Source organism: Hemitrygon akajei, chromosome 16, assembly GCF_048418815.1.
Source record: "Hemitrygon akajei chromosome 16, sHemAka1.3, whole genome shotgun sequence".
In the NCBI taxonomy this organism is placed as follows: domain Eukaryota; kingdom Metazoa; phylum Chordata; class Chondrichthyes; order Myliobatiformes; family Dasyatidae; genus Hemitrygon; species Hemitrygon akajei.
The window spans coordinates 88780664-88802548 of NC_133139.1; the positions used below are offsets into that span (position 1 = coordinate 88780664).

General features: G+C 45.8%; 1 protein-coding gene across 1 annotated transcript in view; it reads left to right on the forward strand.

The window, feature by feature from the left end:
- The first annotated feature begins 4069 nt into the window (after positions 1 to 4069).
- LOC140740275 (adenylate kinase isoenzyme 5-like) overlaps positions 4070 to 21885 on the forward strand; it is a 115928-nt gene continuing 98112 nt past the window's right edge. Inside the window, exons 1-2 of the mRNA XM_073069404.1 lie at positions 4070 to 4246; positions 20897 to 21083. Of these exons, the coding sequence (XP_072925505.1) occupies positions 4187 to 4246; positions 20897 to 21083 (247 nt within the window). The 5' untranslated portion in view covers positions 4070 to 4186. The remainder of the gene's footprint in view (positions 4247 to 20896; positions 21084 to 21885) is intronic.

The following is a 21885-nucleotide window of genomic DNA, read 5'->3' on the forward strand; positions in this document are numbered from 1 at the left end:
CACAAATCCTCATCACCATCTGAGGTTCTGCATACAACAGTGTCGAATTGGCTTATTGTCATACACGCCAGGGTGCAATGAAATTCTTTGGTTGCATAGAGGTCACAGAATAAGCAGCTTACAACATGTGGTAATGAGATTGGACTGCAGTCTGAGGTAGTGCAAACACAAATACAAAAGGGATCGTGGTCTCCGACGGAGTCCCAGCCACCTTGAAAAGAAAAGGCAGACATAAGAAAAGAATAATAAGCTGTTTCCTGGAAGAAGTCATCTGGGTCTATAAAAACCCCTGGGACGGGGATGGCCAACGCTTCTGTTGCTGCTTTTGCGTGTCATGGGGTGGGGGGGTGTCTTTGGAGTTCTGGAGTTGCTATCATTCATCCTTTGGGGTTTCTTGTTTTGTGGATGTCTGTGAAGAGTAAGAATTTCGGGATGTATGCTGTATACATTGACAAGTATACAAGTATATTCTCTGAGATTAAGTTGAACCATTTGAATTGAATAATTGTGAGAATCAGAATTAAATTTTGCTCAGATGAAAGGTGTGCTTTGGTTGTTATTTAATATTTAGCTTCTACTTGTTAGTGCATATGTAGAGAATGCGGTTTGACATTATGATGAATTGGACCATTTTCTGGGACTGCAAACTTCTGTAACGTGAGCGTTGCTTCCCTCTTACCAACGAAGATCCTGTATGCGGCAAGCTTCCTTTGTCAAACTCAGAGTGACCTCAGATGGTGTTTGTCACACTCGTGATGGCAGATGGTGTCTAGTTACAGCAGTTTAACTCAGGAGTGCCCTCAGTCTAGTCAACATCTAAAGCAGGCCTCACAGGCTGGGATAGTGGGAGCAGACCCACACCAGTGACCCCACCCACTTCATCAATGCCTCATCGTGACAGGAGATGCAATCAGTAAGATGCCCTCAGTATTACTGAAGAGGAAAAACCCTGTTGTAGGGTCATAGAGTAGTACAGCATAGGAGTAGGTCCTTCAGCCCAACTAGCCCATGCTAACCCAGGTCCCCAGTTAACTTAGACCCACTGGTTTGTGTTTCGCCTGTATCCCCCTAAACCTGGGGTTCCCAACCTTTTAAATGCCATGGACTGAAACTGGAGAGGGTTCAAAGGAGGCTCATGAAAGTGATCCGGGATTGAACGGCTTGTCATATGAAGAGCGTTTGATGGCTCTGGGCCTGTATTCACTGGAATTCAGAAGAATGAGGGGTGGCCTCATTGAAACCTATCAAATGGCTTTGATAGAGTGGATGTGGAGAGGATGTTTCCTAAGCAGGGAGAGACTAAGACCAGAGGACACAGCCTCGGAATAGAGGGGCATCCTTTCAGAACATAGATGAGGAGAAATTCTTCAGCCAGAGAGTGGTGAATACGTGGAATTCTTTGCCACAGGCGGCTGTGGAAGCCAAGTCTTTATCTACAGTATATTTAAGGTAGAGGTTCAGAGATTCTTGATTGCTCAGGGCATGAAGGGATACAGGGAGGAGGCAGGAGATTGGGGCTGAGAGGAATAATGGATCAGCTGTATGAAATAGTGGAACAGACTTGATGGGCCAAATGGCCTAATCCTTTGTCTTATGGCCTCCTGGGCCCTTACCATGTGGACCCTAGGTTGGGGACCCCTGCTCTAAACCTTTCCTACTTGTAATTCATCCAAATGTCATTATTGTATCTGTCTCAACTACATCCACTGGCAATGCATTCCATACGTATATTCACCCCCCCCCCCCCACATGAAGAAGTTGTCTCTCAGGTCCCTTTTAAATCTAGCCCCTATCACCTTAGACAAGATGAGACCACCCTCAGAGTGGAGGATCGGCACCTCATATTCTGTCTGGGTACCCTCCAACCTGATGGCATGAAGATTGATTTCTCCTTCCAGTGAACAAATCTCACCCCCAACCCCCTTCCTCTATTCCCTACTGAACTTTCACTTCTTCCCACCTGCCTATTACTTCGCCCCCTGGGTTCCTTCCTCCTTCCCTTTCTCCTATTGTCCACTCTCCTCTCCTATCAGACTCCTTCCTCTCCAGGCCTTTGACCTTTCTCACCCACCTGGCTTCAACTATCACCTTCCAGCTATCCTCCTTCCCCTCTCCCCACTCTTTTATTCTGCCATCTTTCCCCTTCTTTCTCAGTCCTGAAGAAGGATCGTAGCCCAAAACGTCAACTGTTTATTCATTTCCATGCTTTCTAGTTTTTGGTTTAGTTTGCCTGAGGGAAAAACGATGTTCATTTACCCTGTCTACTCCCTCATGATTCATTCACCTCTATAAGGTTACCCCTCAGTCACCTCTGCTCCAAGGAATGAAGTCCTGCCCTGCTCACCCTTTCCCGATAGCTTAGGCCTTTGGCTCCTGTCAACATTCTTGTAAACACAAGAGATTCTGCAGACAGCACACACAAAACACTGGAGGATCTCAGCAGGCCAGGCTGCATCTATGGAAAAGAGTACAGTGGTTTCAGGCCGAAACCTTTTGGCAGGACTGGATTCTGCAGATGCTGGAAATCCAGAGCAACACACACAAAATGCTGGATGAACTCAACAGGTCAGGCAGCATCTATGGAGGGGAATGAACAGATGACATTACAGGCTGAGACCCTTTATCAGAGCTGGAAAGGAAGGGAGCCAAATGATTTGATGCTCCACTGCACAGTATCTTCGAGGTATGTCTACCCTGCAGTTTACATCCTTACTTTGCCGGGAGTTAAGTGAGACCCTCTCTCAGTGGCCCCTGCCCCCCGGGATGTCGGCTGCTCTCCAGCTCTTCGACAACGTGCACACTCAGACTTACTTCCCGCTCCCCACCCATCCACCTTCCCTCTCACCTGGTCTCACCTTCCATCCGAAGGGCCTCAGCCGGAAACATTGATGGAACTTTCTTGCAAATCTTTGCACTCTTTCCAGCTTAGTGACAGACGGGCCAAAACCACAATACCCCAGCTGAGGCCCCACCAACATCTCACAACGCCCCAGTAGCGGAAAAAGCAGGAGAGTTAGAATGAAACATGACCATGGACAATTAATCAAACCGAGGAGAAAACAAACAGTGCAACTAAGAGCGACAAGCAAAACGCTGCAGGAAATCGGCAGGTCAGGCAAAAAGCATTCGATGTTTTAGGCTGAGACCTTTCATCAGGACGTAGAGAACAGGAGCAGGACGGGGGGGGGGGTAGAGGGGGGAAAGAAATGCTCTGATAGGAACTTAGTAAATCGGACCATGAGCATTCTACAGAAGTGATTGATGTCTGTCAGGAGAGGACGACTGTTTCTGCCTCCACTGAGTCTTAGTTATATTTAAAATTAAAGATCAGTGCTGGAAAAAATTCACCACAAATGTAATTTAGTAAAAGAGAGAGTGGTTCATATCACAATTCAATCTAATGCCTCCTGCACTAAGGATGGGGCTGGATTGTATCTCCTCCTGGGTTACATGACATTACCTAGGCAACAACTTACAGTGAAACCAAATAAATATATAAATAAGAAATCCCTCTCTCTCTCTCTGTGTAGAACATGCAGTTGGATGTGGTAGTGACAGATTGCACATGGAGTGGGTGAGAAAGACAGATTGAGAAAGAAGGAAGGAAAGACTGGTGGAGAGCGTAGGACAGAGAGTGAGGTAGAGTGGGAGGGGACAGGGTAACAGAGAAACAGCAGGGAAAAAAGAAACAGGAAGAGAAATATATGAGAAATGAAGTGAGTGAGGGAGAGAAAGGACGGAAGAGACTGAGGTAGAGAATATGTGAGACAGTGAGGGGGACAGAGGGAGAGGGAGAACAACAGAGAGAAGGACAGACAGACAGAGACAGGGAGAGACAGGGAGAAAGTGAGAGAGAGACAGAAAGAGAGAGGGGAGAGAGAGATAGAGAGAGGGAGATAGATAGAGAGAGAAAGAGGGAGAGGAGAGAGAAAGAGTGGGAGATTGAGAGTGAATGACAGAGAGAGAGAAGAGAAGCGAGAGAGAGTGACAGAGAGAGAGAGAGTGTGTGTGTGTAAGAGAGAGAGAGAGAGTGTGTGTGTGTGTGTGTGTGTGTGAGAGAGAGAGAGAGAGAGAGAGAGAGAGAGAGAGAGAGAGAGAGAGAGAGGGAGAGCGCGCACAAGCTGCAACCTCAGCACCAGGAAATTCTAGAGCTTTGGAAGCAGCATCCGGCTGCAATTCTGTCACGATGAGCAGCAGTGAAGCTAAAGACTACATTTCTAAAAGGGAAATACCTCTCCTGTTCGAGGTAAGGATTCAAAAAAATAATTTTCCTAAACTAAAATTTGGAGAATAACAGCTTGCTTACGCTCTCTGTTAGTATTATAATAAAGGTTGTTAAACATGAGTGAAAACGTGAATCAGCGATGCTGGAATGTTTCTCTCTGGTCTGGGTTGGTGGTTTGATGAAGGGATATTACCTGTTTAGCTCTGTCACCAATACTCAGGAGATGCCGGAGATGTTCAGGTATGATTTCCCATCCCACTTTCCTATTGCCCTACACTCTGATCCCCTGCATTCCTTCTACATCTCCCCTCATCCGGAAGACATTGCCCTTCCCTCTCACTCACTACCTGCGTAATCTTGTGCCCCTTTTGCCCTGATTGTGCCACTAACTTGCCTGCACCCCATCCAGACACAGACACAAAAATGCCCTTTTCAGGAGATCTGGCCCTATGTGTGTGTGTGTGTGTGGGGTGGTGGGGGCTGGCGTGTGGAATGTGAACTGTATAACAATTCTGACTGGGAGAATCAGGGCACTCTGGATCACAAGCTGGTGTGAACGAGCTGTGTCCGGGACACACAGACACCAGGCATGGTGTGGAAACTCCGAGTGTGAGAGCTTGTGTTTGAGTAACGTGCATGCAGGTGCATGTGTGTGATGTTTGAGCATGTATGTGCATGTGTTTGTATGAGTGAGCACACATATCTGTGTGTGGCTGTATGTACGGATGTGCATATGTTGTATGTATGATAGGATGTGTGCGTGCATTTGTACTTCTGTATGAATATTAGTGTATGCGTGTGAGTATATGTGGGTGTATAAGTGTATATGTATATTTGAGAGTGTACGTTTGTGTGTGTCTTCATGTATGTTTGTGTGAGTGTGTGTCTGTGCATGTATGTGTGTGTGTGTGTGTGAGTGTGTGTGTGTATGTGTGTGTGTGTGTGTGTGTTTGTGTGTGTGTGTGTGTGAGAGTGTGTGTGTGTGTTTGACAGTGTACAGCAATAATCTTTTTGGATTTTGCCCCATCTGGCCAGAGGGAGGGACGTCTCGGATGGTAGGACAAGTTGAAAGGGGCGTGTGAGGACACGGCTAGAGATTCCTTGTCAGTAAAACCAAGGCGTCATCTGGCTAAATGGGAGGTCTGATATGCTCCACGTCTCCAGCTGCCTGGCTCTCCAGCACAGGCAGACAGAGACGACCACGTCTCTGTGACATGTTTCTGAATAATTACAGCTCAGTAGCTGTAATGTGTATGCAGCTCTGTGCGCACTATCGATTGACTCTTATGTGGAATTCGAGTCAGTATTCACATGACTCCATGTGATATGCCTGTAATACTTCACTCAGCTCAGAATGAGAGATGAACAGAATGACAGAGACAAAGCAGGTTCTACAGTTGCTGGAGACCTTGAGCAACATGGAGGAGCTCAGGAGGTCGAGCAGCGTCTGTGGAGGGAAATCTCCAGAGCTGTTGCCTGTCCAGCAGTTTGTGTGTGCTGAAATAGAATCAACCATGATACGTCCAAACCTCCTGTACTAGCAGCAGACTTTAAGGTGTGTGGGCATTGCTAGAAACGCCAGCATTTATCGCACATCCCCAATTGCCACTTCTCAGTAACCAGCTGGGCCACTTTGGCGGGCAGTTACGAGAGACAAATCCTGAACCACGTGCAGGCTGACCAGGCTGGTAAACTTCCTACCCTCGAGAATATTAGGGAACCCGGAGTAGCTTTAATGCCAATCTGTATCGTCTACATTTACTGCTAATAGTTTATAATTCAGGATTTGTTTAATTAATGGAGTTTAAATTCCCCAGCTATGGAACTGTGATGTGAAATAAAGCAAAACATGAATCTGCTACGGAAAGTTCAGGCTCTTAAACCCTGACGTTTGGTTTGAATCTTGAGCAACACACACACATAGTGTTGGAGGAACCCAGCAGGTCAGCTAGCATCAGCCCTGTTGAAAGTTCTTGGCCCAAGGCATCAATCGTTTATTTCTTCCGGAGATGCTGCCTGACTTGCTCAGTTACTCCAGAATTTTTGGTTGTGTTGCTCAAGGTTTACAACATTTGCAGAATCTCTTAAGGATCTCGGTGTTTGGATCAGGTTTGGTAGCTTGCCGGGTAAGACCATCTTTTCACACCGCCGTCTCTGATTCAGATTCAGCATGTTTCCGATCTCCAGTCTCTGCTTCTGAACATGTCCAGAGGGAAAATTGCTTTGTGGCCAAGTTTGTGGATGATGGAACGATAGATGGAGGGGGGCAGAGGAAACGGGGAGTTTGCAGAAGGACCGGGACAGAGTAGGAAATGGGGCAGATGGAATACAGTGCACGGTCACGCACTTTGGTAACTGGAATAAAGGCATAGATTATTTTCTAAGTAGGCAGCTAATTTTAGAAACCAGCGATGCAAAGGGACCTTGGAGTCTTAATGCAGTCCCTAAAGGTTGACTTGAAAGCTGAGTCAGAGGTAAGGAAGCCAAATGCAATGTTAGTGTTCATTTCAAGGGAACTGGAATATAAAAGCAAGGATGTAATGCAGAGGGTTTATAAAGCTTTGGTCAGACTACATTTGGAGTTCTGTGAGCAGTCTGGGCCCCTTATCTAAGAAAGAATGAACTGGCATTGGAGAGGGTCCAGCAACGCTTTACAAGATTGATTCCAGGAATGATGCCTCTAAAAAGTGGCACCTACCATTAAAGATTCAAGATTCAATATTCAAAAACTTTATTGTCATTCTAACCGTACATCAGCTCTGCAGGGCAGAATGAGACAGCGTTTCCCAGGAGCAGTGCGATCAGAACAGAACAAACGCAACAATAAATAGTAAAACACAACAGCCACATGTCAGTTAAAAACATGTTTATAAGTGTCCAGTGCAAGTTAGAGGTGTCCAAAGCGGAGTCAAAGACCCTCGTCATCCAGGAAACTCCCTCTTCTGATCACTACCATCAGGGAGGAGGTGCAGAAGCCTGAAGGTACACACTCAATGATTCAGGAACAGCCTCTTCCCCTTTGCCACCCGATTTCTGAATCCATGAACACTACCTCACTACTTTTTAATTTCTTTTTTGCACTACTTATTTAATAAATCAATATACTTACTGTAATTCCTGTTCTTCCTATTATCATGCATCGCATTGTACTTCTGTTACAAAGGCAACATTACGCAGGTGATATTGATGAAAGAGTTAACCTATGAGGAGTATTTGATGGCCGCTGGGCATGTACTTGCTTGAACTTAGAAGAATGAGGAGGGATCTCATTGAAACCTACGGAATATTCAAAGGCCTAGATAGAGTGGACACACATAGAGTGGATGTTTCCAATAGTCCTGGACCATGTGCACAGACTCAGAATTGAAGGATGTCTCTTTAGAACAGAGATGAGGAGGAATATCTTTAGGAAGAGAGTTTTAAATCTGTGAAATTTATTGCTGTGGAGGTCGTCAATGGGTTAAATTTGAGGCTGATAGGCTCTCGATGGGTAAGGACGTCAAAGATTCCGGGGAGAAAGGACGGGATTGTGAGGGGAATAGATCAGCCATAATGGAATGGCAGAGCAGACTCAATGGGCCAACTAATTCGGCTCTGCACCTTCTGGTCTTACGGTTTCAGGCTGATTCAGGAGCCTGGTTAGAGTTTCGAGTGCACTCAGCTCCATCGGCACCTGTTACGTATCGCACAGCTACTGTGAATGGTGCGCATACAGTGCATAAGGCACTCCGTTTAGAATAGGAGCTGTAACAGAACGATTACCCAGGGCAGGGACGAGGCAACCGAGCCACTGCAGCCCACCCTGAGCTGCCTCTGCGATGAAGGTCTGCAACAGAGAGCTCTTCACTGAGAGCAGGATGTGGCAGGGCCACAGGTCCACGGTAGAACACTCTTCACTGGGAACAGGATTCCATGGCAACACAAGCACAGTAAATTAGCAAAAGTTATCATTACCAAGAGCCATGAATTAAGTATCTTCTGAAACTCACAGTAATTAGCCTGCAAGGGTAGAGGACGATGTGTCAGGGAATTGTGACTTGCTAAGTAAGCTGATGCTTTCTTTGAGGGCTGCAGCCCAGTAATTGCCCTTAATGGAATTACCCTGCTGGCAAGGGTGAGTGGGGCACTAGAGGAACTGGTCACAGTCAAAGGAAGGTGTCAATTATCGCCGAATGTCAGGTACTAACGGAGAGCCAGGATCACCTCACACTTACAGGGGTAATTATACATGTCATCTGGTAAAAGCCTTTCTAAACCCAGTGGGAAATTGTTAGCATCAGCAAATGACAGCAATTATGGCCGATTTAGACTACAAGACCATGAGGCATCAGAGCAGAATTAGGCCATTTGTCCTGTCGAGTCTGTTCTGTCAATCCATCATAGCTGATTTTATTTTCCCTCTCAAACCCATTCTCTTGGACTTCTCCCTGTAACCTTTGACACCCTTAATAATCAAGAGGCTATCAGCCTCTGCCTTAAATATAACCAATGAGTTGGCCACAGATCCACAGATTTGCCACCCTCTGGCTAAAGATAATCCTCCCCATCTCTATTCTGAGGTTGTAACCTCTGGTCCTAGACTCCCCCCACTATAGGAAACATCCTCTCCACATCTACTGTCTCTCAACCTTTCAATATTGGACAGGTCTCCCTGAGTTTCACAGAGAGGGCACTCGATGTCCGATGCAAAATGAAGCTTAAGCTGTGAAATGGCCCAGCTGGTTACTTAGCTCTTGGCAATGAGGGTCATGTGATAAATGCCGGCCTTCCCAATGACACCCACACCACCTGAATGAATTGAAGACTGCGGCAAACATAGCCGTAGTCAAACTTCTCCGAGCTCATTCACTTACAGAGTGTTTTCTACGTTAAAAGTTGCCAGACAGTCAAACTTCTACCAGGTTACCTTGGCAACACGCAATCATCATAAACTTTGTCACGAACTGTATCTCGGCTAGTGGTCTGTGTTACAGCCAAGGGGTGGGGTGTGGAAGGGTGCATCTTCTCAAGCTCTCACTCCCAGCTCTTGCCCAGACAGTACGTGAGCGTGGTTGTGATTGTGAGGGGCATCGTGGTGCCCAACGAGGTGACGTGGCTCACACCTTAGGCAAATGAGTTCCCTGAAAGAAGAGGCAAAACAGGATGAGACTGGTAAGGATGGAGTGGAGGGGGGGGGGGGGGTGGTACAGAGAGATCATAGTGTCATAGAGAAGGACAGCACAGAAACAGGGTTTTTGGCCCATCTAGTCCATGCTAAACTGTTGTTCTGCCTGGTCTCATTGGCTCAAACCTGGACTTTAGCCTTCAATATCTCTCCCACCCACGCACTTACCCAAACTTCTCTTAAATGTTGCGATCGAACCCATATCCATCACTTCTATTGACAACTCGTTCCACACTCTCACCTCCTTCTGAGCGAAGAAGTTCCCCTTAAATAATTTACCTTTCGCTCTTAACCTATGACCTCTAGTTCTAGTCTCACACAACTTCATGGAAAAAGCCTGCTTGTATTTTCCCTCTCATAATTATATATATCTCTCTCAAGGGTCCCCTCTTGTACCAAGCTTCTGGAAAAAAAGTCCTAACTTCCTCAATCTTTCCCTACACTGTAACTCAGGTTAAGGTTCACCAGACTGGACCGAGAGAAGGGTAATATTGATGAGTTCTTGTACACAAGTTACTGAAGGGCAACATACAGGCAAAACAAATAGAAAACAAATGGCATATTCACCGTAATTCAGAGAGGATTCAGATACAGGAGTCTTATTGCAATCGCATAGCCCTTTAGTGAGACCACTCCTGGAATGTTGGTCTTCCTACTTTTAGATTTATTTTACTGAGGGGGAGTTCAGTAAAGATTCACTGGATTGGTTCCAGTTGGGGTTTGCAAGCCCCAGATGGTGGTGGGGTTGGGGGTATGCTGTATTCGGAGAGGTTCTGTAAACTGGGACTGAACTTTCTTGAATTTAGAAGAATGAGAGGAGATGGCATCAGATCCCCTCCCCCCAACATAACAGGTCAGGTGAAGGGAGAGTGTTTCCCACCAGCTGAGGAGTCCAGACCCAGGGGCACAGTTTGAGAATACGGAGGTAGTTAAAGCGTAAAGCTTCAAAGTGCATTTATTATCGACAAATGTATAAATTATACAACCCCGGGTTTTGTTTGCTTACAAGCAGCCACAAAGCAAGGAACCAGAAAGAACCCAAATTAAAAAAATAAAGACCAACCCCCAGTGCCCGCAGAGAAAGAGACAAAAAAAACATCAAAACAAAACATGTAAAAACTAGAAGTGAACAACAACAGCAGCATTCGGAACCAAATGGAGTCCTTAGATCCAAATCCCTGGAGCAGCTCAGAGTAGGCCCAAAGCCTCGGTATTCAGTTCCTCGTATTAGCTGGGCAAGTCACCGCAAAGGTTGCAGACACGAAGTGCAGCAGCCTGGGGCGGTCTCACAGCCTTAGCGTCTTGGAGAGAGAAGCCCCCACCCACACTATCTGGGCTGACATTTAAATAGTCCGAACCTCACACGAGGAACCGGGCGAATTGCTTCGGCCTAGATTTCATTGCTGGAGAAGCCGTTCTCAACCTCTCCAAATCGGCTCGGCACTTAGTCAGCAGTTTAGGATTGAGAATAGGAGAAATTTTTTATTCAGAGAGAGGTGACTCTTTGATTATCACCATCATGGAGGACTGTGAAAACTGAATCAGATTCTGGGGAACTATCAGGAATTGGAAAACTACCATCATCACACATCTATGCAAAAAGAGGAGGGGGCAGGGCAAGGCTAAAAGCAGATAACTATAGACTGATGAGCCAAACGCCCACTGTTGGAAAAATGTTAATATCTTTTATTGTGGAACCAACATTTGAAAAATCGTAATCTAATCTAGCAGAATCATGAAGGGAAAATTGTTTTTGACATATTTATTAGAATCAGAATCAGGTTTGATATCGTTGGCAGATGTCGTGAAACTTGTTTTACAGCATCAGTACAATGCAATACATAATAATAAAACTGTAAATTACAGTAAAAAATGTATATATATATTTTTTTAAGTTAAATTGAATAAGTAGTCCAAAAGTAGTGAGGTGTTGTCCATGGGTTCAATGTGCATTCGGAAATCTGATGGCAGAGGGGAAGAAGCTGTTCCGGAGACATTTTGTATGCAAAGAAAACCGGAGAAGAGTGCATGGATTTCCAAAGGCATTCAGCAAGGTTCCTCATAAAGAGTTCGGTCGTGGTATTGGTAAGATAGAAGTCTGGCTAACAAACAGAGAACAAAGGGCCAGGATGAGAGGGTCATCTTTGAACTGGCAACCAGTGGGGTGCCATAAAGGTCAATACTGAGGCTTCAGATGTTTACAGTACGTAGTGACATGGACCAGGAGGTGAATATACCGAGTGGCACAAAAGTAGGAGAGAAGGTAAGCTGCAGGGAGCCTTCGAAGAGTTTACCGATAGTCAAGGTGAGTGGGCAAATGGAGTAGATGGGAAATTGTTCGCTTCAGAAGGAAGAACAATAGAACAGAGCATTACATAGAGAATATTTGCAAAAGTCTGAAATGCAAATAAACAGGGTGGGTTCCTTATACCTAAGCCATAAGAAGCTAGCACACAAGTGTAGAGAGAAGGTTCATGGAAGATTGAATGTGATTCCAAGTGGTGTTGGAGTATAAACTTAGCAAAATCTCATTACAATGTTACAAGGCAGCAGTGAGATGTATGTGGAGTCCTGTAAACAATTCTGGTCCACCTGTTTTCCAGGAAGGATCCAGTTCAAGGTAAGGGGTCACCAGAATGATACCAACATGGAGGAATTGTCCTTCAAGGGAAGTTAAATAGACCAAGGCTCTGCTCAATGGAGTTCAGAAGAATGAGATGAAATCCTGTTCAAACACACAAGATTTTTAAGGGACCAGTCAGGATTAATGCTGAGATGATTTGGGAAGGTAGAAGTATGGCGTCTGAATGTGGGCGACCATTTGAAATGTCTAAAGACATTTCTTCTCTTAAGGCCATTGTAACTCTTAGCCATAGATAGCTGAAAGGAACAGCGCTATGTGTCTGTCTAATGTAGAACTGGATGGAATTCTAATCCCGAAGGGAATCAAGGATTATTGGAAAAGGCTTGAGGAATTTCAGGTCAGCTAGATAGTGGAGTAAGTTTGAGGGGCTGAACGTAGTCTCTTGCTCCTATGGGTTTGTGGTTTCAAAACCAGGGGTTAACAAGTTTCTGGGCATTCAGAGAATTGAGGGATGAGGGAATGGTGTTGGAGAATATTGCTGAGGTGGAAGATCAGCTAAGTTGCTGGATGATCAGCTCCTATTTTATGTTTGTTACATTCTTGCATGTTGTGAGTGTGAAACACAACACACTTGACAAAGCAGGAGACCATTTGGCCCATTGAATATGTACTGGCTTTTTAAAAGAGTTCTTCAGTAAAATCTTCCCCTTTGCTCTTTCCTGATGCCTGGAAAATGTTCTCAAAACGACCAGATTTCAATACTGTAAAAGCAGCCTACAATCTTACCAAAACCACTTAAATATCAGATTTTAATTTATTTAATCACCTCTGCTCGCATTATCATCTTCTACTCCTTCACACTTCAGCCTTGGGGGGCCATCTCAGTACAAAGGTCTTGACTCCCTGGTCAGGAAATGTCTACAGTGAACCCAGAAGTTAGATAGGTAGATAGATACTTTATTGATCCCAAAGGAAATTGCTGTGTCACAGTAGCATTACGAGCACAGATAAACAAATATACAAATATTAGAAGTGAAGTAAGAACAAAATAAGTTACCTCATGCAGTCTAAAAGGAGGAGGTCATCACTTCCCCGGCTATAGGTTGACTCATTATCAAGCCGATTGGCCGAGGGTAAGAATGACCTCATACAGTGCTCTTTGGAGCAGCGCAGTTGTCTAGTCTATTACTGAAAGTGCTCCTCTGTTCAGCCAAGGTGACATGCAGAGGGTGAGAAACATTGTTCTGAATTGCCAGGATTTTCCAGAGTGTCCCTTGTTCTACCACGGCCTCCAACAACCGAGCCAGACTTTCTAAACAGTTTGTTGAGCCTGTTGGCATCGTCCATGTTGATGCCATTGCCCCAGCACTCCACCGCACAGGAGATTGGACAGGCAACGACAGACTGGTAGAAATGTGAAGGAGAGGTCTGTATACTCAAAAGGAGCTCAGTCTCCTCAGGTAGTAGAGGCAACTCTGGTCCTTCTCATACACTGTGTCGTTGCTCCACTCAAGTCTGTCATCCAGGTGAACTCCCAGGTACTTGCAGGTCCTCACCACATCCACGTCTCACCACCAATAGTAACAGGGAACAGTGAAGGCTTGGTTGTCCTAAAGTCCATCACCATCTCCTTTGTCTTACTGATGTTGAGCTGCAGATGTTTCAGCTTGCACCATTGGACAAATCCTCCACCAGGGCCCTGTTTTCATCCTCCCATCCTCCCTTTATACACCCAATTATCGCTGAGTCATCAGAGAATTTCTGCAGATGACGTGACTCGGTGTGGTATCTAAAGTCCCAGGTGTACAGGGTAAACAGGAAGGGAGCCAGTGGGGTCCCAGTGCTGGTTACAGCCCCGTCTGACACACAGCTCTGAAGCTGCACAAACTGTGCTCTGCCAGTCAGACAATCCATTATCCAGGATAGAATGGATGTGCCAACCTGCACTGAACGGAGCTTCACCCCCAGCAGTGAGGGCTCTGTGGTACTGAAGGCACTTGAGAAATCAAAAAACAGTGCTGCCCTGCTTATCGAAATGGGAGTCGGCTCTGCTCAGCAGGTAGATGACAGTTTCATCAACTCCAATGTGCTCCTGGTAGGCAGACTTCAGGGGATCGAGGGCTGATCTGACCAGGGGTCAGAGATGAGCCAGGACCAGACTCTCTCGGCTCTTCGTGATGTGTAAGGTCAGGGCCACTGGGCGGTAGTCACTCAAGACTTTCCGTCAGCCCTTCTCGGGTACTGGGACCGCACATGATGTTTTCCACACAATCGGGACCCTTTCCAGGCTGGGACTCAGATTGAAAATGCAGCGGAGAACTCCACACAGCTGCTCAGCACACTCCCTCAGGACCCTGGACACTGTCCGGTCCCAATGCTTTGCCGTGTCTTTTTCCCCAGAGCACTACTACCGCTCTGTAGCGAAGGTGAGTCCATGATGACTGGGGAGTTAGTGGAAGGTAGGGACTGAGGGGGGTGAAGATCGGGGTGGTAGCAGTTGTGGAGGTGTCATGGTAGGTGCAGGGCAAGGAGGGGATGTAGACATTGGTAGCCTGTGTTATTCATCCATGTGTTGAACTGGAGGAGGGAGGAGGGGGAGGTGTTGGTGCTGAGGGAACACTGGGTACCTCAGCACCTGGACTGGTGTGCTGAGGGGGGCGGGTGGGAACAGGAGGGCATCGTCAAACCTATTGAAGAATTGGTTTAACTCATTAGCCCATTCACAGCTGCATTCCAAGGCTCTACAACTAGGCTGATGTTCTTCATGCCTCTCCATCACTCCCTTGGCTACTCTGCCAAGCTTGTCCTCCAGCTGTCACACTGTATTCCTCTTTAGCCACCTTGACCTTTTCCTTTAGCTCCCTACACACGTTTCAATTCCTCTGTCTCCTGATCTAAACAGTCTCTTTTTGTGGTTGAGAAGAGCCTTCAGATCACTGGTGACCCACGTTTTGTTGTTAGGGAAGCAGCGGACAGTCCTTGATGGTATTACAGTGCCCACACAGAAGATGATGTAGTTATTGATAGTTTTGGCTCTTAGTTCAAGCTGCCCCAGCAAGATTGATACACGATCTCTCTCAATGTGCCTCTGAAGCTCTCTGGTCACTATTAGAGGAAGCATTGGAGATGAAAATTATTTGTCACATGTACATTGAAACATGCAGTGAAATGCCTTGTTTGCTCTGATGACCAACACCATCTGAGGTTGTGCTGGGGGCAGCCCATTAGTGTCATCATGCTCCCAGCGCCAATAAAGTAGGTCCACAGCTTACTATCCCGTACGTCTTTGGACTGTGGGAGGAAACCGGAGCACCCGAAGGGAACCCACGCGTGGTCACGGGGAGAACGTACAAACTCCTTACAGGCAGCAGCGGGAATTGAACCCTGATCACTGGCGCTGTAAAACATTACACCAGCTGCTGCACTTCCATTTGCGCACAGCAGGTTACACCCAGACGTTGCAGGCTGAGGGCCAGGTGCTAGTAAATATAGATAGGAGGAATGGCCAGGGTGGGCTGAAGGGCCTGTCAATGACTCCATGAGTCTAAATTCCTCACAAACACAATATAAAAATGACCAAACACTACCTTTATTTGTAATATTGAATACAGGTAAGGATAGATGGGATATCAGGAATAGCTCTCCAGCTCTTCTTTCAAAACGTTGACGCAAGACGTTTCACGTCCACCTGAGTGTGGATAGATCCATCCTCAGTTTAATGCCCCGAATGCAGCTGCAATGGAGACGTCTCCCTCTACACTGCACGGAGTCGTCAGTCAGGAATTGTAAAGTCTCTGCACTGGGGAACTCCCTAACACCGAGGCAAGATTGCAGTGCACTGACCCACACTGGTAAAGGGCAATGGGTGCCTGTGTATTTTGAGAAGAAGAGCAAGTGGATCTGTGTTCCCGCGTATTGCCCACTAATCTCCCTCCAGGCACTTCAGGACCTCCTCCCTCTCCTCCAACCAGGGCCCCAGGCAAACGAGGCAACAGTTCACCTGTGAATCTGCTGCCTCTTGTGTCCAGTGCTCCTGACGGGGTCTCCTCTGCATTGATGAGATCCATTGTAAATTGGGGGACTGTTTCGTTGGGCATCTCCGTGCCACCTGCCAGAAGCGGGACCTCCCGGTGGCCAAACATTTTAACTCCGATTCCCTTTCCCATTCCGATACGTTGATCCGTGGCCTCCTGTTGTGCCAAGATGAGGCACCCTCAGTGTGGAGGAGCAACACCTTATATTCCACCTGGGTAGCCTCCAACCTGATGGCATGAATATCGAATTCTCCTTCTGTAACAAATTCCCCCTCCTCCTTCTTCTATTTCCCACTCTGACTTACCTCTTCAACCTCCCTATTACTCCTCTCCCATAGGGGTCCCTCTTCCTTCCCTTTCTCCTATGGTCCATTCTTCTTTCCTATCAGACTCCATCATCTCCAGCCCTTAACCTTTCCCTCCCACCTGGCTTCACCTATCACCTTCCAGCTACCTTCCTCTGCCCCCCCCCCCACTATTCCCCTTCCTTCTAAAACGTAAAGAAGGATCTCGGCCTAAAACCTTGACTGTGTAAACACGTATGAGCACCCAGAAGTCCCGCTTCTGGCAGATGGAGCAGAGATGTTCGACGAAATGGTTCCCCAATTGACGACAGGTCTCACCAATGTACAGGAGGCCGCTTCAGGAGCACTGGACATGGTAGACACCCATTGCCCTTTACCAGTGTGGGTCAGTGCACTGCAGTCTTGCCTCTGTGCCGGCAAGTTCCCCAGTGCAGAGACTTTGCTACACGGATCCAGACTGACGCCTCCGTGCAGTGTAGACGGAGACCGCTCTGTCGGAACTGCCACCTTCCATTCGGGGCATTAAACTGAGGATGGATCTGTCCACAGCCAGGTGGGTCAGTGTTTTGGAAAAAGAGCACGAGGGTTATTCCCAAAGCCTCGTCCAATCCTTACCTCCATTCAATATTACAAATACACTTTCATTGATACTGCCTGACCTGCTGAGTTCCTCCAGTATTCTGTGTGTGTTGCATTGCCCTTACCAGTGTGCGAGCTCAACGATCCCTCTAAAATAGTTAATTAAGATGAGATTATCCAACAGTCTCACCTCCTGAAACAGAAGACCATTTTGAGCCCAGATACCCAATAAATGGGAGAATTCAAGAAAAATGGTGTGCACTGTTCAGCTACCTCTGTTCATCTTGCTGGAAGGGGTCACGGATTTGGGAAGTGCTGCACGAGGGGTCTGGACAAGTACATTTATTGATTTATTGAGATACGGTGCTGAATAGGCCCTTCTGGCTCTTTGGACTGTGGGAGGGAGCCAGAGCACCTGGAGGAAACCGACATGGTCATGGGGAGAACATGCCAACTCCTTACAGGCAGCGGTGGGAATTGAACCCTGTTCTCCTGGACTGTAACCAGTACACTGCCGTGTCACCCTACATCTGTATTATGGAGATGGAGGATGCTGCAACCTCGGTGAACCACGGTGCCTGAGTGGATATTTCGGGTAGAGGAAGAGGTGCCAATCAAGTGTGTCAGGTGCTCCATAAATGGAAGCTGTTGTTATTGTTGTTGAGGGAGTGGGTGAGGATTCTTGGTTTAATAATGGTGGGGGTGGAGGGTGAGGAGTCTTCTGAATCACAATTCTGTGAATAAACACCTCCACTCTCTATGCACAGCATAATAGCATTCCAAGCAGAACTAATTCTGCATCAGGAAAAATAACCTGCCAATGTTTCCATGTTTGATGGTAATTCAGAGAGAACTACTGATCATTAATCACGCAAAATAAATCTTGTCTCTTCAAAATGGCTGGAGGATTTAAAAAGAGAATTCTACACAAGAAAACCCCAAGTTGATTAATGATTCCATGTTGATTTTTTATCAAAGTTTCAAAGTACATTTATTATCAAAGTATGTATGCAGTATACAGCCCAGAGATTCGTATGTTATTATTGATTTCAAGTTGATTGATTCATATAGTGTGATTATTGACTCCACATTAATGATCAATATTTATTTATTAATTCATCAGCATCATCATGATGTGCTGTGTTGTGGGCATGGGTGATCCTGGTCCTATGACCATGATTGTTCTAGGTGAATTATTCTACAGAAGTGGTTTTCTTTGGGGCAGTGCATTTACAAGACAGGTGACCCCAGCGATTATCAATACTCTTCAGAGATTGCCTGCCTTCAGTGGTCACATAACCAGGACTTGTGATCTGCACCGGCTGCCCATACGACCATCCACCACTTGCTCCCGTGGCTTCATGTGACCCTGATCGGGAGGTCTACATAGATGCTACACTTTGCCCAAGAGTGACCTGCAGGCTAGCGGAGGGAAGGAACACCTTACACCTCCTTTGAGAGAGATGTATCCCCTCCCTTTCACCCAATTTATTAATTATACAAACTTATATTATTGATTCCATGCTGATTAGTCACATGATGTGAGTCTTGATACCAAATTGATTATGCATCACACGTTGATTATAGAACCCGTGAATACACTGGACAAGAATTTTTTTCAAAAGTGTTGCTTCCTCAGAATTTTTTTTGTTTATGATAGACCACTTGAAGCTAAACACAAATATAATTTCAGACTACTTGTATCATGGAGAACCAAGAAATTAATTTTTAATGAACATAATGCATTTAATTGCATAACTGTGCTGCCACTTTGAAATACTTCAACTAAGCTAAAATGTTTTGTTGATGGTTTTCGTTTGGACTCAGTGTCTGAGGCTGCTTGTTTAAATGCCCAACAATAATCAGCCGACACTGATGGATTCCAGTTGCCTCTGATATCATTTCTCCATGCCCGCGATGTCATCATGACCATCACTGACAGTGCCAAGATTTGCAGGGAAGAAGTCTAAATGGGAATATGGAAAATTAATCTTTAGTAACACATTGAACTTCACGGTTTTGTAAGCTTGAAGCATGTTGTCAACCAGCTGCATGTAGTTTGACGCTCTATAGTTGCCAAGTAAATTCTTACCAACGTCGTTGAATGCTTCCCATGCCATTTTCTCCGGTCCCACTAGAAGTTCTTTGAATTGCCCGTCATTCACCTGTTTGAATTGTGGACCAATGGAAGTCCCTTTCTTAATCTTGGCATCAGTTATTCTGACTGGAATTATGAATTAAAACAACAAATATCGGCACTTTTAAAAAAAAGGTCTGTGAAAGGGAAATTTAATGGTGATTTTCATAATCAGTAGCCCAAAATCCACTAGATGCACCCAAAGGTAACAGGAAGGAAAATCTTTGACTATTTTCTCTGTGTGATAATTTATTTCATATTGATGATTTTATTTGTGATGATTATTGATCCTATAGTGGGCATTGATCTTATTGTCGATTATCCATCCCATGCGATTATTGATTTAGGTGACTACTGATTCTGCCAATTACTTGTACTGAATAAATATCTGGAATCTGAGAAGAAACCATTATGACAGCCACAGGAAAGGGATGTGAATAGATTTGGGAGCTGGGATGTCACCAGTGCAGAGTCAACAAGCTAAATAGCTTCAGTCAGAGTCAGGTTTAGTATCATCGTCATATGTCGTGAAATTTGTTAACTTTGTGCCTGCTGTACAATGCAGTACATAATAGTAGAGAGAAAAAACCTGTGTATTACAGTGGGTATTAAATAGTTAAATTAGATAGTGCAAAAAATAGAAATTAAATAATAGTGAGGTAGTGTTCACGGGTTTACTGTCCATTCAGAAACAGTTTGGAAGAGAGGAAGAAGCTGTTCCTGAATTGCTGAGTGTGTGCCTTCAGGCTCCTGCACGTCCCTCCTGACAGTAATGGTGAGAAGAGGGCATGTCCTGGGTGATGGGAGTCCGTCACAGTGGATACCACCTTTTTGAGGCATCACTTCTTGAAATGTCCTAAGTACTACGGAAGCTAGCGACCATGATGGAGCTCTCTAATTTTACAACTCTCTGCAGCTTGCTTTGATCCTGTGCTGTTACCTCGCCCCCAAGCCATACCAAATGTCGTCAAGCTCCTAATAAAACATAGTCACTGTCAAGCCTTCTTTTTAGCTGCGTTGATGTGTTGGGTCCAGGTTAGGTCCTCAGAGATACACACACATACATACACATACACACCCCCAGGAACTTGATATTACTGTAACCATTCAGTGACCCTGACTTCAGGTCTCCACTGGTTTCATGATGACTGTTGATCAATATTGACTGTTGAATCCACTTGAATAGTATCCCTGGTTGATTACTGATCCCACGTCATTCCATGACCTCCTTGCCACAAGCCTAGATTGGTCATTGATGCTAGGTTCAGATGGAAGCTTAAAGGTCGGTCAGAAGTCTGGAAGCTGAAGTCCAGTGGTTGAAGCCTGAGGACTGAAGGCTGGACGTTCACTCCACTGAAGCTGAGGCTTTGGGCCTGCTCCAGGCTTCAGGTCTATGGGCTTACTTTCATTCTGAAAGCTGCTTGCTTGCTTTTATTGTTTGCACGATTTGTATTTTATCTCTCTCTCTCTCTCTCTCTGCCCGTTGGGTGTTTGTTGATCTCTTATTTTGGGTTTCTTTGTTTTGTGGCTAACTGTAAGGAGGCAAATCTCAAGGTTGTATAACATACACATGCTTTGATCATAAATGCACTTTGAACTTTGGAAGCTGTCCTGGAGTTGGAGGACTCTGGGTGGGAGGGAGGAATGGGGCTCGTTTCGCTTTGGTGTTGCTTATTGTGTTCAGTGTTGTTCTGACAGGCATTATGGGCTGTTGTAATGGTGCTGGAATATGTGTGGTGAAACTTGCGGGCTGCCCCCCAGCAGGTCATTCGGTGCATTGCAGGTTAACGTAAATGATGCATTTCACTTTATGTTGTACATCATGTGATACATCAATCTGAATCTCAGTTGCTATTCTTCTTCCCCAGAGTATGCTGACGGGCCTGATGTACCATCGTCCTGAGGAACCCATTGAGTACCTGGAGAACTGCCTGAAGAAAGTCAGGGAGATCGGTGGACTGGAGAGAGTGCGATGGGATACCTTCATCATTCAGGAGAAGAGGGCACTGCCACCTGTCGGTGGGAGCCAGGGGAGAAGAGCCATGTATCGGAGCGGTAACTCACCACCTTCTCTATCACGCCCACTTCTACTCCAGTTTAGTCTTCCCATTCATCAGGGTGTTGGTCTGAAACATCGACCCTTTATTCCCCTCCGTACAGTAGATACTACCTGACACGCTGAGCTCCTCCAGCCTCTTGCCTGTTGTGACTACGGGCACAACAGTGAACCTCAGGTCCTTTCAAACACCATTTACTCCTGCGTTCTACAAAATGAATATCGAGATAATCTTCCCACACAAAAGTTTCATATCATACCACTGAAAGAAATATATTTCGCTCCACACCTGGTAAAGGGGAAGACTCCACTTAATAAGAATTAGCTGGTTCAGTTTAACACAGCAGCCGGTGCTCAGAAGTACATTGTGCCTTACTCCTATAGAAATATACGGTATTCTGCAAATGCCTTAGGCGCACACACACACACACACACACACACACACACACACTCACACACACACTCACACACACACACACACACACACACACTCACACACACACACACACACTCACACACACACACACACTCACACACACACACACACACACACTCACACACACTCACACACACACACACACACACACACACACACACACACACACACACACACACACACACACACACACACACACACACACACACACACACACATATAGAGCCCGGGTGCCTAAGACTTGTGCACAGTACTGTAGTAAGTTTATGTATCGCACTGTACTGCTGCAGCAAAAAAAAAGCAAATTTCATGACATGTGAGTGATGATAAATCTGATTCTGATACGGGTCTCTATTGTGGACAGA